The sequence below is a fragment of the Uranotaenia lowii genome, chromosome 3 (genome assembly GCF_029784155.1).
Source record: "Uranotaenia lowii strain MFRU-FL chromosome 3, ASM2978415v1, whole genome shotgun sequence".
Taxonomy (NCBI): Eukaryota; Metazoa; Arthropoda; class Insecta; order Diptera; family Culicidae; genus Uranotaenia; species Uranotaenia lowii.
In genome coordinates this window covers 111,882,432-111,899,404 of record NC_073693.1, presented here as the reverse complement: position 1 = coordinate 111,899,404, position 16,973 = coordinate 111,882,432, and the positions used below count along the sequence as shown (strand labels likewise).

General features: G+C 37.1%; 1 protein-coding gene across 1 annotated transcript; it reads right to left on the bottom strand.

Moving 5' to 3' along the window:
- Positions 1–1,009: 1,009 nt before the first annotated feature.
- LOC129758413 (coiled-coil-helix-coiled-coil-helix domain-containing protein 10, mitochondrial-like) lies at positions 1,010–1,670 on the bottom strand. Its single transcript, XM_055755914.1, has one exon. It carries the CDS (start codon positions 1,591–1,593, stop codon positions 1,165–1,167), a length of 429 nt encoding a protein of 142 aa, XP_055611889.1. The 5' UTR covers positions 1,594–1,670; the 3' UTR covers positions 1,010–1,164.
- Positions 1,671–16,973: the final 15,303 nt, after the last annotated feature.

Here is a 16,973-nt window from a genome sequence, read left to right as displayed (position 1 = left end):
TCTTAACTATGTATGTAACGCCACTCAAATCGCAGAATAAATCCCAATAACACCAAGAAAAGATACAGTTAAAGAACAGTTTTTATAGGACCACTCTAGCTTTATGAAAACAAATTGCCATAAGAATTCAGATAATTATCAAGCGCATTTTTCGTGAAAAACGGTTTACCATAATTTGTTTCTGTTTAAATGTTTTCAGGCGATTTGTGTTGAGAAATTACTATTTTTGGGCTACGAATACTCCAAATGTAGCAAGTCGAAAATTTTATCGTAGATTGCATTTAAAAGTTCATGTTACAGTCTTAACAATATAAAAAATCTGGAGGTATGATTTTTGTTGAAAGCTATTAATCGTTGTTTGAAATTAAGAACAAATCGCTGAAATCTTTAGATAAAAAAAAATTATATCTGTGTTCTTCAAAACCTCAGAAACTACTGGACAGATTGATGTGAAACTTAGCTTGAAGCGGTTTTTCGAGTAAACAATTCATCCAGTGAAGTTTTTAGTCCCTTTAATCTAAAAGAGGAAAATACGATAAAATATATGTTGGATTGAACATCCCTAGTTAAAATTATAATCCTCTATCAAATAAGAACCCGACCGACAGTGTTCTTTAGTTGTTGATCGGGATCGGTCCTACAGTAGCGTTAGGTGGAATAAAGTGAATTCCCTGTAAATCGCGTTCGTTGTCATTTCTATCCGAAAAGTGGTATTCGGTGTGGTTGTCTGCGGGTTTCTCGTGTGCTCCAGATCCCGGAATCTACAAATATATTTAATTCAATCAATTGACAAGTGGTTCTCATTAAGTTTTGTGAAAATGTATACATCTGCATTTTAGGAAAAAGCCCCTTCAGCCAAAGAAGGGGGGTTTCCATTCAATATAAAAAAAAATTAAATAAAATTTGCCAGATAACACCCAGGGTAATTTTCATCGAGTAATAAATTTAGAATTCTTTATTATATTATCATTGCCATATCGTTTGTGAATGACTTTTTTTAAACTCGCCAAAAATATAGGTATCAGTATCGTCATCTATTGTCAAAAATCGAATTAGTTTGAATTGCTTTTCGATTCATGTATACAGATTTGAGTTCATCTGGTAAAAATTTTAATCACAATCCAAATTTGAGGTTCCAGGTCACTTAAGTTATAAATGATTTCTTCAAACCCCGTACTTTTTCTTGCAGGCAGCCATTTTGTCCCTCAAACTTTCACACTTCTGCAGATCCTGTTGATCCACAGCACACTCCAAAAATAGTTCAACTTCATTGGCGCAAGGACTCTCGGGATCACACTCGTACCGGGCAGCAGCATGATGGCCTGATGATCCTCCCTCTCCTCCTCTACCGGTAAGGGCACTTCCTATCACATTTCCGACGACCGAACCGACAGCCACTCCCGCAGCAGTTGTCCCGATGTCCCTCATGATGCCGGATGAGCGTCCCGGAGGAGGGGTTCCGGCAGGCGCGGCCTTTGGTGGAGTCCTAGGTGGCGGAGGAGGTGCTCTGGTCCGGGGCGGAGGAGGGCTGCGTGACGAAGGTCTACTCGATCTGGATGAACCACCACCACCGCTTTTCGAATTGGCAGGCATTTTAACTTGGAATTTTGATAACAGATAGGCGTTTAAAAAAAATTGTGTTTATTTTTTGAAATGTTCATGACTAGCTTAGGTTAAACTCCTTTTATAGCGTTTTCGTTTGTTTTCCATTAGCTCGGTTGCAATTTTTTGTACGTTCTACGTAAACAAATAAAACCGTCACCCCGTCAACAAACGAAATCGAAATTATATGCATTGTCCCGCATATAATTTCGATTTCGTTTGATTAAGAAATTCTCCTTTGCCACCATGCCAGTGGGAAATAAACGAAAACGCTTTTACTGTTCGTAAATTTATTTCCAAGCTTCTATTATTCATACGGAATCAATCTCTGAAACTCTCAAATAAATACTCAGCACTATTTTCCAATAGAAAGACCAGTTTTTAATGCTATTAACCTTAAACGGTTTATAACTCAATCAGCAGCACCAACAAATCTGTATGTTTCATCCTTTCGATCTTGTACCAAGCACCCGCAAAGGATAACACATTGATTGGCTTGGATGGTAATTTGTCATTCCAACAAATAAATGGCGTCAGCCGGCAATCTTGAAGATTTATTCCTCCCACATGGGAACATCCGGAAAATATCTATTTTCTGCTCCTTTTATTCGTGTCATCGAGTGCCTATGTATGGTAGGTAGCTCGAAAGGAGCAGCTCAATTGCTGTTGGTGACAAAAAAATCCTTTCGTACCATATGAATTGTGGCATTCGGTCGGATGAAGCGCTGCCTCTGTCAGACGATGAGAAAAGAAATCGCAAAAACATACAAACCCAGACGCATACAACTTTTCATCTTGTTCCTTGCGAGAAAAAAAATCTATTTTCATGCAAAAATGTGGTACTCTTCGGGATTCGTGACAGCTTTGTCGTATCACCACAACCGATAAGCGAGATTTCATGAAGGAGTTAGATTTATTACCTCCATGAGAGGGGGTCACAATTTGCGTTACCAGAAAGATGGTGAGAAGAGAGGGCGATGGAAGGTATGAAAATTTACCATTTCAAGGACCTTTGCCAAAGGAGTGCGTTTTCTCTAGCTGTTGAGCCATTTTATCAAGGATGCATTTACACTCCACCATGTTTGACCTTGAAATAGCATGTGCTTGTGTGTGCAATGCATTGGTAAAAACTAAATCGTGTTGACCACGAATGTACACTCAGGCAGGCTTCCGAAAAGTAGGGGAGAACTGTACAAGACGCACCAGCGGGGTAAGTTGGCCCATGTCATTTTTTCTCAAATATGAACTTACCTACGGCTTCGAATGATGTTTTTCTTCATTTTTATTGTAGCAAACAAGCTTTTTCATCATTCAATAAATGAAAAGTTCACAAAATCTACTTTAGTTCTTAGAAACAGAGGAATTAATGGAATCAGCGTGAAACTTATAATTTTTCATAAATAACATATAAGGTTTTATGATAAAACAGCCTGCGCAATCTGATCAAACTACAGCTTATAGTTTTACCACTCATGTGCACTTTTGGAAGACTATAAATATTTTGTTGTATTTTATTAATATCCTAAAAATTTTATCAAAAATCAATCATATGGAAATTGGGGCAGAATGCCTACAAGACCACGTGTTTTACGCTCAAATTTTGAATGCTGTTAACTTTTGAGAAAACCCGAATATCAAAACAAAATGCCATTTTTTTTTATTTGCTGACTCCCAAATTACGATAACAATGCATAGTTATAACAAATTTCGTCCTTGTTCGAGTTAAAACGGTGCACCAATATTCGATTCGAAAAAATTATCGGCCGCCATGTTTGCCGCGATATCACTATATCAGTCAAAAAAAATGAATTTCGTTGCCTACTTGAAGGCGTTTTATATATAAGGATATTAAAAAGTGAATTTTGAAAAGCGAAATTTTCAATGAGTTCAGCAATACTATATGATTTTTAGCCAAAGAATGGTAGTTTACAAAAATACGATGAAAGTGTAATTAAACATTTGGTGTTTCAATAATTACATTCCGTATAATCATTATTCTATTTCTTACCACCCTTCCTGTTTGGTGCGTTCTGTCCACTAGTTTTGGCATTCTACCCCGCGGTTTGTTTTCTGGCTATTTTAGTTTTTTTACCAAAATATAGTCAAAATCGAGTTTTAATCATATTTTTTTCTTTTCGATAATACGTAAATTTCATCTTTGAATCGTCGTCAACTTTCAATTTGGTTCTTAAATGATTGGTATCGCTATAAATAGCAATTATGCTTAGCTGGTGCGTTTTGTACAGTTTTACCCTACTGGCGAACGACAGTATTTTTGCGAACGTCGCACATGCACCACGTTGAAAGCTTCCCGAATATTTCTTCCCCGACAGTTTTAAAAGGAGCGGTCGTGCGATGTACAGCGATGGCTTGTTTTACCTCATGCGAGAGTTTGTTCGTGGGTATGAAAGTTTTTTAAGCTTCGTGACAGTTTTGGGAAAATCTTCGTGACAGTTTTCAATGCGTTGAATCTCGCATGACAGTACTACTTACTCCGTCCGACTGTAGCCGAGATTTGCTCGAGCCGAGTTAATTTCGAACGAACGTATGAATTTTCCCTTGCTTAAAGCTACTGTGGTGGTGGTGATCACCCCAATCACCCTTCCCCTTCCCTTTTCACCTAACCTGCACCGGCACCACACATCGCGTTGCGCCTCGGTCGTATGCTGCTGCTCGATGGCATCGTTCGATCTATTCGAACCGATCAGCAGCGCATACGATCGGGCATGGGTACGGTATGGGCACGACAGTCACCCGTGACAGTCCTGCAAAAACTGTCACGCCCTGCAGCCGACAGTTAGGATGAAATTATTTTCGAAACAGGAGGCATGAAGGGATGAAAACCGAACAGTCGGTTGGGTTCGCTACAGCTTAAAGCACGACACTTTCGGCAACGCATGCTTTGAGCAGATTGTTCAGATACAGCCTGGGTTCTCGCACGTGTGCGATGTAGCCGAAGCATTACGATTCTTTACCGACGGTACAACAGCGAACCGAGTGGCAAGGAAAACCGAGACAGTTTGTTCGACAAGGAAAAGGCTGTCATAGCAAAGCTGTACTTTTCGGAAGCCTGTACTCAGGCAAATTCTTATTATAATTTTCATACACAGTAAACGAAAATTACCGAGTTCGGTAATTTTTTTTACCGAAATCCTAACATGTGTAAATCGTTAAACTGTTCGGTATTTCTTTCGGTAAAATATAAACGAACATCGGTAAATGAAGATTCGATTTACCGATGTTCGTTTATTTTTTACCGAAAGTAATTCCGAACAGTTTAACGATTTACACATGTTAGGATTTCGGTAAAAAAATTACCGAACTCGGTAGGGGAACATGCCCTATTATGCGCCACCTAAGCGAATCGCTGATTCCCTATGTTTTCCACGTACAAATTGTGGTAAAAATGAAGAAAAGTGTTTTCTACAAATGTCTATGATTTTTATTACTCAAATTACTATAGTTGCTTCAAAAACTTAATTTTTAAAAAGCATATTAAAAGCCACAGAACAAAACTGTGTTGCAAATACGCGCCGCTGTGTATCCAATACGCGCCTAGCAGCCGAACGCACCCGAAAGCAGCCGAAGACCGAAAACACACCAATACTTACAGACAATTTGACTGAAAATAAAATCAAAATGGACTAATAAAATTTAAAAAAAAGAAAAGTAGATTCTTTGGGATGAATTAACGCTCAAATTATGGTCTAGACTTTTTGTTCATTTTTAATGAAAATTGGCCTTTTTGAAAAATTAATGCTATTTTCAGCCTACTACGATTGGCGCGTTATAACGAGCGCATGGGCCGTGATAGAACATACCTATAAAAAGCATACCTTAGCGAGTTCAGTATGATTTTTTAGCATAAAGTTAAAGTTTAGATTTTGCTCTACCGATGTGTCAGAAAATATTGTCTTATTCGTTTTTCTCTGCTTGGTGAAACCTTATTGAAAGTGTTCTTAAATTTAGATCGAAATGAAGAAAAACCTAAATTGTGAAATTATCATGACACAGGGGCATTTTAAGGAAAAATTCATACTTGCCATGACCAATCATTTAAAACAAATTGGTATTATTTTGCAGGCTTAAAATGTTTCAGATTCTTCAAAACAAGGGTGGCGCGTATTAGCCACATGAGGCGTTATATGAACTCTTCCCCTAATTTCCGTTTACTGTGTAAGATCTTATGAACCGCTTTGTAGTGTAAAATAATTTTTCATAAGAGTCTTGTGGAATTCTTTCAATTTTCATACGATGTTCTTAAGAAAAATCGAAAAAACGTCATTGTATAAAAATAAATGAACACATTCATTTCATCAGTTTTTTCATCATTTATAACAGTACGAAGCAATTGCCAATCACAGTTACTAGTTTTCCTTCAAAGTTAAATGTTATTGTTATCCCCGGAATGGTAAGTTAGATTTAATGTTTTTGATGTGAACGTTTAATATATTGGTAAACTAAAATACATGTTTTGTTTACTTTTCAGCTATCTGATCGGTTAAAAACGCAAGTTCGAAGATTGGAATGCGGCAAAAATAACTTTGATGGAAGCGTCTGTTGACGCGCTGCTGATGGTGACCATTAATGAATTAATATTTAATGGAATTTGGAATCAATGATCAGGCTCAACCAGATATGCAATACAAATAAGTGATCTGTTTAAATTGAAGATAATTATTTTTGATTGAAGAATCTGAATGCGCAAAAACGAGTCAGGTTCTCAATTAAATTGAGTCAGTGGCATAGCATTTCTCCAAAAATTGGCGAAAGTAGTTCAGAGTACATTTTGAAAATGTATTCCAAATTTGAACAAAAGCATATTAGAGTAGACTGAGTCGATTTGAGGTCATTTTTGAATTTCTCAAACCCTGGGGTCTCAAAAGCTTCGTTTTGGTCCAAAACTCATCCATGATTTTTTGCAGAATTTTCAAGTAACGTTTACATGAGTAAATTTGAACTTTTAGGTTTGTATGGAAAAATTGAATATTTTGTACTGAAAAATCAACATCATTTTTGTTTCTTCTGTGCAACCGAGCCTGCTAATGGTTTTTGTGTCAATTTATAAATTCTTCAAAGAAAATTTTCCGCTGTACAACTTTGTCGAAGACCGTAAACTTGTATCTTATTAGACAAAAAAGTTATTAACTGTTTAACAGAGGTATGTCTTTTCGCATTGATAAACAATAAATTCAAATGACACCACTGCTGGGTGCCTTGCGAGGTATTGCATGACTAATTTTCATGCAATACCTCGCGGGGCGCAAGCAGTGATGTCTATTGAATTTCTTGTTTATCAATGCCAAAAGACATACCTCTGTTGAACATCTAATAACTTTTTTGTCTAATAAGATTTGAATTTACGGTCTTTGACAAAGTTGTTCAGCGGAAAATTTCCTTTGAAAAATTTATAAATTGGCACCTAAACCATTAGCAGGCTCGGTTGCACAGAAGAAACAAAAATGATGTCGATTTTTCAGTACAAAATATTCAATTTTCCCATACAAACCTAAAAGTCCAAATTTACTCATGTAAACGTTACTTAAAAATTCTGCAAAAAATCATGGATGAGTTTTGGACCAAAACGAAGCTTTTGAGACCCCAGGGTTTGAGAAATTTAAAAATGACCCCAAATCGACTCAGTCTAATATTAGAGTGCATTTGAACCCCCTGGAACGAGGGGTACAAGTAAAAAATTCAATTATCGAGAAATGTAGACCTTTTCTGTCAGTAGATGGTGTTAAGGTTTGTTAAAAGATTGTCCGTTGGCGTTTATATGAAATATTTTAAGAGCTAGGTATCTCGGAATATATTATTTTTGGCAGCTTTTTCCTTAGGACACACTCTCTACAGCAGACATGCTTTCCTTGATAAGCTCACCATCTTGGAATGGTTTCATTTTCTTGGCCAATATTTCACTCACGGCAAAACTGCCACGCACTGCGTTTTCGGACTCCGTGTTTCCTCGGGTGAAGAGTGTTTGTTGTGTTGTCAATCCACTCTAGAAAGTACAATTTTAGTCAATGTTTAAAATCAATTGAATATATATTAATTACATTTTGAGCTCATCCATCTTCTGTCATATTTAGCCAGCCGGATACTTCGTTTCATAATGTCGTTCAGGTTGTATTCTTTCAGCACAGAAACACTTTCAGAACAAATAAAACAAATCGGCTTTTTTGAAGAAGTGTGAAAAATAACTTCTCCTGCCATTCGTCATTAAAAACACGGTGTTCCACGTCAGTTTTCCGTTTCTTGGGCGCATTAGCCATGCTGCTTCCGGATTTGAGGTTCTTTTAAAACTAAAACTGATATTTTCACCACTCAGTCAGTACTACACACAAAATAATTTAAAAATTGTTTCTACGGTATTTTTCACGTAAACTAAGATTTTGATGCATCATATCGATTCTACGTGAATTTCGTAGTAACCCCAGTGTAACAAAGACGCTCTGGTAGCAACTACTTTACTTCCACATAACTGACTCATGAATTTCACGTAAAGCATGGATTGGATGATTCTAAATCCGTTTTGTTTATTTTTCTCCAGCATGTGGTGGTAAATTCAAATTAGAATATGGAATTGTGGTCCGTCAGCTTTGTTCCATGTTGTGAAATTTTTTGAAGCCGTTGTGCCTGTTGTCATTATGATCGGATATTCAACTGTTTTGGATTTGTCGTTTTGGTAAGTGATAATAATTCTTAATTGTAATCAGCTAAGTTTTGTTTTTCATTTTTCTGATAGCAATGGCTCTGGATACAAGTGATTTTACGTTAGCTGATGATGACCTTTCGTTCTTTGGTGGGTCTGTTCGAATAAGAGGTTCAACGGAACACTATTTACGGAACAACAGACAAGATAAAATATATTTTATTCAAATAATCCTTTTTTTTTTTTATTGATGTATACTTTTAAATTTTTACAGGATTTCAAAAGATATCGTTGTAGGATGTCCAAAAAATTAAGTGTTTTTTTAAACTTCAAAAGTGTAGTGTTAATATGTGCAAAATAGTAGAATAAAGTTTATTCAAAAAAAAAATAGCTTATTAAAACAATTATAAAAAATAATAAAAACAGGAAGATAAAAAACATCCTTACTTTCATTCATACTTACATTCATAAAAAACATTCCTCGTGGCTTTCATAAACAAACCGCGTTGAACTGACAAAAAATTCACGTAAAATGTAAGTGCGTTCCATGAAGCACAAATTCTTATAGGGACGGGTTCACATATCAATTTCGTAGCATCTACGTGAAAATCAATTGGATAAAAATTATGTAGTTTTTCACGTAGCCCCTACGAGCGGATTATTTTGGGTGTACACAACACCGTTTCTCGAATGAAGCGAATGTATCAAATTTTTCTGACGTATGCTAACATAATGTGTGTGCACACTGCAGACTGCATTACTGCACATTCATCTCTACGGTATGTCAAACCTTGCGTGACAAAATAAGCTCACATAACTGTGCGAGTTAAAGACGTCAAACAGGTATGGATAATATATTTCGTTGGAAGGAAAGTTATAGCATACACAGTAAGAAAATCAATGTATTTTTTGTAGATTCAAACTAATAACAGAGAACAACCAAAAATTTTGATGTCCGGCGAGCCGGATAAGAACATTATTTACAAACGTGCCGCGGGCCGTACGTTGGCCTAGATCATTGGAAAAGTAAATAGTTCCGCTCTAAATCAGTTTCGGTAAGTTCCGCTCAAGATCATTAAGGGGCTGTTCACTAATTACGTAAGCACATAGGGGGGGAGGGGGGATTTCGCATTTGCTTACGATCTCTTACTAGGGGGGTAGGGGGGGTTTCCAAAAATCTTACGTAAGAAATGTTACATTAAAATTTAATCACAGCCACAGCCATACGAAACCATATTACTCAGGTTTTTTTTACCCTCTACCTATTTGTTAGTTATTTTCTATGCAATGTTATTTATCTTTTAATGTCTTTGAATTAATAAAAAAAAATCGCAGGTTCTATAACCTTATAGAGAACCAATTCAAACCAACATGCCATCAAAAACACTCAATCACATTATTAAAAACCCGATTTAATACACTTGACAGTGGATTATAGCCTTTCTTACAGAGTGTTAATTATCTTTTGATGCATATGCAAGACACAAAATAATTCCTAATAGGTATAAACTGAAAATAATATTAAAGAATAAGGCAAAATATAGGTGCTGAAGAATCCTCGAATTATGCAGCTGAAGCGAGAATATCCTTGGCTGGCCCGCAGTTAATAGCAAAAACACCATTCAAATATCGTTTGAACCGAAGATGATCAATGGTTGAACTATTTTATAAGAGATTTGTTTGATATTATCATCATTTACTAATAAATTTAGTTATAATTTAGATATTTTTTTAAATCAGGACACTTTGAGGGTCATTTTTAAAAAATCAGGACAATTCAAGCATTTTTGAAAAATCATGACGGTCTCTCGAAAATCAGGACAAATCCTGAAAAATCAGGACACCTGACATCCCTGCTTAGCACAAGAGAAACAACAACAACAACTGAACAATTGTAATGCACGTCAGAGGTGCCAGGGGTCCTGATTTTTCAGGACTTGTCCTGACTTTCGAGAAGTTGTACTGATTTTTCTAAAACTTTCGAATTGTCCTGATTTTTGAAAATTTGTCTTCAAAATGTCCTGAATTGTTCTGATTGTCAAAAAATTCTCAAATCTCTATCAAATTTGTAATTGAACTTTGAAAACTACGAACAAATCTCTTATATCCTAATTTATGACAAAACCACCTGGCACCTTTGATGCACGTACAAGTATAACTACACGGAAAATAAAAAAAAGGTAAAATTTACCTTTTTGCGAGGTGATTTTTTTCCACCCCTCTTTCGAGGTAAATTTTACCTTTTTTTCATTCACCTAGCAAAAAGGTAAATCTTACCTTTTTTTCAATTCACCTAGCAAAATGGTAAATTTTACCTTTTTCGCATTCACCTAGCAAAATAGTAAATAATATCGTTTTCCCATTCACTGATTTGAAAGGTAAATGCTAGTTGGTTTGGTTGGTTTCTTCAATAAAAATGAAAACAAAATCCATTGAAAAATTTATATTTATTTTATAAATAAATATGGACAATTCATTATATTATTTTTTAAATATATCACCTTGTTGAAAAATTATTGTGGTAAGTCCTTTTTTCGCCAGGCTCGTGGCAATTCGGCTTCTCGTTCTTCCATAATGGCGACTTATCCAGTCAGGTCCGGCTTTTCCGGAATGATATCTGGAGGATGACGTGGAATACACCTCGAAGCTGGGCCGATCTGAAACAAAAGCAAATTATTATGATGAGAACCAGCACAACTAAATAAAAGCTAAGAAAAAACTTACCATTCTGTTCCGATTTTTCCATATTGGCACGAAACAAAACTTCCCTTCTGAACGACAAAACAGCTTAACCTCAATAAACGGATTCGGCGAATAGTCACTTTTTTTCGAGAAGAATAGTACCGTTTTGTTTAGCTCAATCCAGGTCAACTTCACCTCGCTACGAGGTAAGTTTCACCTTATTTGGTTTTACCTTTTTTTCTAGGTGAATTATACTTTTTTATTCAGCTCAATTCAGGTGAACTTCACCTCGCTACGAGGTAAGATTTACCTTTTTTGGATTCACCTTTTTCCTCGGTGAATTGTACCTTTTTTCCATCCTCGATTCAGGTAAATTTTACCTCGCTGTGAGGTGAGTTTCACCTCGAAGAGGTAGAAGTTACCTTTTTGGCTTTCACGAGCGTTCACCTTTGCTAACTCGGTAAATTTTGCCTTTTTATTATTTTCCGTGTATGCCAACGAATGACGCGCAACGTAAGGTCGATTTTTGAAAAGGGCGCAATGAAAATTGAGATTTTTGAGACTAATATCGCTGAGTTCGCATTTATCAAATATGATACACAGATGTTGATGTTTTGATTGTTGATGATACCAAATGCTCTGGTTTTTGGCAAATCATCAATATTTTCTAAAGCATATCAATGTTAATGATTTTTTTTTCAGACAATCTTTTTAGTTAACCCTTCATTTCATGATTTTTTTATTTTTCCTTAAAAATCATTTTTAACAGTTGCAAATGATGAGTACATCAAGAAAAAAATTAAAATAAATTACGATTTTTCACTTTTTCTAAACATTAATTGTTGCAAATTTGTTACTTTATGAAACGAAGGGTTAATATTCAGTTGTGAATGTTGTCATTTTTGTCTATATTGGTTTTTTTAATTAATTTTGTCAATTATGCAAATTTGGTCCTTTTTGTAATTTTTGACAATTTTAACAATTATGTAATTTTTGTAATTATTGACTATTTTGACACTTTTGTCAATTATGTCAGTTTCGTGAAAAAAATTTCAAATTTTCATCAATTCTGTAAATTTTTCATATTTTGACAACTTTTTCAGTTATATGATTAATTTTTATTGATTTTATATACTTAGTTTTGCCAATTTTGTAAATGTTATCATTTATTTTGTCATATTTTTAATTTAGTCATTTTTATCATTTGTGTCATTTTTTTTATAAATTGTCACAAAAATATCATTTAATTCCAAAACTTAGAACCAATTTAACATTTTACAATTGAGAACATGCTTGAATATTATAAAAATTGACAAAATTCACCAAATAGACAAAAATTACATTTTTGACAAAATTGACAAAACTGACCAAATTTACAATATTCAAAAAATTGATAAAAATGACAAAACTACAAAATTTAAAAAAATCATAATTTACATTTCAAAATTCAACAATTTTATTAGTTTTGTCAGTTTTATCGATTCTGTCAATTTTGTTATTGTTGTCAATTTATTCCATATTTGTCACTTATGTTAGCTTTCATTTTTCAGAAATCTCTGTTCAACACTTGAGAAATCGTAAAAAGAACGGGATTGCAAGCGGGCGATGATGGCGGTGGGCGTTCCAATTAGTATCAAAATTCCTAATTTTCATAATTCACAATCATTCAAAAATCGAACCTAATCTTTCATCTTATAAGCGATTAACGCGCTCATAATCCCTGTATACGATTTTTCATTAGACTGAAAGAGAAAGCAATAGCCTTCACTCCAATTGGTTGTCATTTCTATGGAAAACTGTGCAAAAGTATTCAACAAAATTTTATCTGTTCGGTACACCCAAGCTCAAAATACCATTTTTTTTCTCTAACTACCTACTTTCATTGCCATTTGTTGGTAATCAATATTTTACATACTGGTTCAGGTTTTGGCCGAATCAGATCAAAAACACGAGATTAAAATCCCGATTTCCAAAAGACCAATGATTATAGATCAAGACATCAGGAGTGAAAATCCTCTTCATAATTCATCAAATTGGAATGCATTAACTTTTTTTTTTTTTTTTTTTGCCAGGAATTTACCACATTGTGGCATTCTTCCCTATTCCTATAGATTCTAGTTGTAGTGTCGAAATGTTTCTGGTCACGGCACGCAGGTCCGGCTATATGGAACAAATTGTTTCAACGGTGATCAAATCCAAATATTCCAGGAAACTGATAGTTCAACGGTACATAGGTCCGGCTTTATAGAGGAACAGAGAATCCTGATGGCATTCAAAACCGGATATTAGGGAAACAGTTTGTCCCAACGGCACGCATGTCCGGCTAATTCAGGAAACAGATTCGAGTGACGGTAGACAAATCCGGATGAATGGACAACTAGTTTAAATTTGGGATAGGAGTTTGGTACTTTTTAGAAATGTTATTAATTTTTTCTCTTCTTCTGGGCAATTGGATAAAATTTGGCGCAAATTGTCTGCCAGTTGGCAAAGGGATCTTTGATTGTCGTAGATTTGGCAGTTAACCAGTATGTGTTTTATGGTAACGGGGCAATTGCAGGCGGGGCAACTAGGGGGGTCTTCTCTATCGAGAAGGTAAGACTGAGTGATTCGTGTATGCCCGATACGAAGTCGGGTAAGTGCTGTTCTTTCTCTAGGATTAGGTCGGTCAACCCATTTTTGGGTGGTGTTTTTGACTTCCCTTAATTTGGCTGTTCGGTTTATTGCCCAGTTTTCTTCCCAGGCGAGGGACAGTCGATTACAGATGTCGCGATATGCATCTTGTTGCGGTATGGGGGTCGGTATTGGGTCGAGACTTGTGGCAAGCGAGGCGAGTCGGTCGGCAGCTTCATTGCCTGGTATGCCTGCATGACCAGGTATCCAGACAAGGGTAGCGTTCTTATTCAGGGCTTCGTTAGAGATTGAGGATATCCACGGATGCTTGATGTTACCGGCTTGAACTGCTTTCAGTACGCTAGCGGAATCTGTGAAAATAGTAGTGGGGGGGAAATGATTAGAAATGTTTAGCAAGGCGTTGAGTAGAGCATAAGCTTCAGCACTGAAGACGGAGCACTGCGATGGTAGAGCGATGCTGCGCTGGTCGAAAGGGTCGGTAATACCACATCCGACTCGCCCGTCAGCGGTTTTAGAGCCATCGGTGAAGATGTGTGATGTTGATAAATATTTGTTGTGGACTAGGCTGTGGTAAAAAGGTAAAACTGTAAGTGGGTGTTGTCCAGCTTTAATTTTGAGAGAAAGGGATAAATCAACGTGGGGTACTTTTTCAGACCAATAACGGAAGGGAGTCGTTCTTCTTTGACAGATATTTGGAAGGGAGGTGTTAGCTATTTCTGAGAGCAGGGAGTTAGTGCGGGAAATTAAAGGGACTTCATCACTGCCACCAAAGGAAAGCCATCGTAGGGATTTAGATGTAAGGGATTTGGCGACTAGATATTTGAAAGGGTACTGTCCACTTTCAGCCATGATTGAAACTATTGGGCTGGTGACAAAGGCAGATCCAATGATACGAACGCATCGATTGTACAGGGGTTCAAGTTTTTGATAGACGGGAGGACCACATCTACTTACAAAGCCCAAGCCGTATAGGGTTGAAGGAAGCATCCAGCCGTGTAGGAATCGAAACAGGGAGTCGCGATTGGCATGACTTGGGGTTTGACTTAGGATACGAAGCATATTGATCTTATTGTTAGCATTTTTTCTGACTTGGTTGAGATGAGTTAGAAAGTTTAACTTATCATCAATCCAAACACCCAAAAGTCGGGTGCAACGTACTAGTGGGATGGTTTGACCATTCATAGTTATTGGGGGTAATTTATTGACCTTTTTCCTGTTAGGGCCAAGATGTAGGAGTTTTGATTTGTCGGGAGAGAACTGGAAGCCCATGGTTGGGGCCCACCTAGCTACCTTGTCTATGGCAGTTTGTAATCTTTGACGTGTGAGACGGGCAAAAGGAGAGATTGATATCAATAGGATATCGTCGGCGTAAACTAGAATTTTTATGTTATCGGGGATTATTTTAAATATGGAGTTTATTGCTATAAGAAATAATGTGGGAGATATCACGGATCCTTGCGGAACTCCGGTAAGCACGGATTTTGGGCTGGAGAGGGTGGCATTGACGAGGACTTGGATGGAGCGATTAGTTAAAAAGCTTTGAATATATTGGAATAGTCGATTTTCAATTCCCCATTCGCGTAAGGTGCAAAGTATTGCATTTTGATCTACACGGTCAAACGCTTTTGACAAATCCAAAGACAGTAGTTCGATATGTTGGCTTCGATTTAAGGCGTCATCTAGAATGGCTTCAAGGTGGCATAGGTAGTCATCTGTAGAACGACCGGGCCGGAAAGCGAACTGTCGATCGTCCAATAGGTGTTTTTCATCGAGAATAGTGTTCAGACGATGGTTGACTAATCTTTCCATGATTTTGCCAGTGCAGTCGAGAAGCGTTATAGGGCGGTAGCTGTCAATACTGTTAGGATCTTTCTGGGGTTTGGGGATTGGAATAACCAGGCCTCGTTTCCAACCGTCAGGAATAAACCCCTGGTCCCATATATTATTGAATATATCTAAGAGAACTGTTTTGGCCATAAGAGACAAGTTTTTCAAGAATGGGTAACCTATATCGTCAATTCCGGAGGAGAGACCGTGAACTTTGTGAAGGGCAGAGAAAAGTTCTTGAGGAGTAAAATCGGAATTGTATGGGCTATGTATGAGGGAGGTAGGATTAGGAGAAGGGTTGGAATTGGTTGATGGGCGGTTTTGGTTGGGAGGAGGGTTAGTGTTGGAAAAGTGAGAACTGAAGGCTTCGGCAAGGAGGGAGGGATCATTTGTAAACTGTCGGTTAAGTAGAAGATGGTACTGATTTCTACGAGGTTCACCATTCGGGATTTTAATTTTACTCCATAGGACTTTGGAAGGGGTATTAGGATGAATTTCTTCAGTGAATTTCAACCAACAGTCATTTTTTGCGGTTCGTACTGCAGATCTTGCAAGGGATCTGGCGTTTTTGAAAAGAGTTAGTGCAGTGGGTTTATCAGGATGATTCTGAGGTAAACGTCTAAGAGCTCTTAGTGCTTTTCTTCGTTGCTTAATAGCATCTCGAACCTCAGGTCCCCACCAGGGAACAGCAGTTTTACCGGGAATACCGCTAGTGCGGGGAATGAATTTGGAGCCTGCTTCTAATAGAATTTCATTGAATCTCTGGATAGATGTGGTTTGGTTTAGGGAAAGGAGATGGTCAACATGATTTTGGTATTCGGGCCAGTTAGCTTCTTGATAACGCCAGCGGGGACGTGTAGCGGCTATTGGAGAGGGATGTTCAAGGTTAATCACAATAGGGAAGTGATCACTTCCCCCACAGTCGGTGAGTGCCTTCCATTTGAATTTGGATGCTAAGGAACCAGATGTTAAGCTAAGGTCTATTGCGGAGGAATTGCCTGTGTGTGGACATAGTCGGGTAGGTGACCCATCGTTTAGAATGTTAAGATAGTTGGTTTGAGCGAAATCCCCGATAAAAATTCCCCTTCTGTCGATGTTTTTGCTTCCCCATTCAGTTGAGTGGGCATTAAAATCCCCAAGAATTATGAACGGAGTTGGAATTTGTGAAATCAGGTCTTCAATACCTTTGGTATAATCTTGGAAAGGGAGGGAGGGTGAGGCATAGAGAGAAACGACAGAAATTTTGATTGGAGCTTCAATTCTTACACATAAAACATTGAGGGTGGATTGAATTGTAACTGGTGTAAATGGAAAACCGTTTTTAATTCCTAGGCCAACGCCCCTGCTGTACGGATTGGAAGGACTTTTGTTTGATAAAAACTGATAACCTTTGATTATGTTTGGGTGAATGGCATCTGGAATTAGAGTTTCTTGGAGGGCTATAGCGATTGGCGAAAATTTGGAAACTAGGAGTTGAATTTCGGGTAGACGAGTTTTGAGACCAAAGATGTTCCACTGAATGGCAAAAATGGTTGTGCTTTTATGGGTAGGACTATTGCAACTATTATGACTATTAGTG

Bases quoted from the DNA above. Each gene is read 5' to 3' on its own strand.
- LOC129758413 (XM_055755914.1), bottom strand. From the start codon at position 1,593: ATGCCTGCCAATTCGAAAAGCGGTGGTGGTGGTTCATCCAGATCGAGT.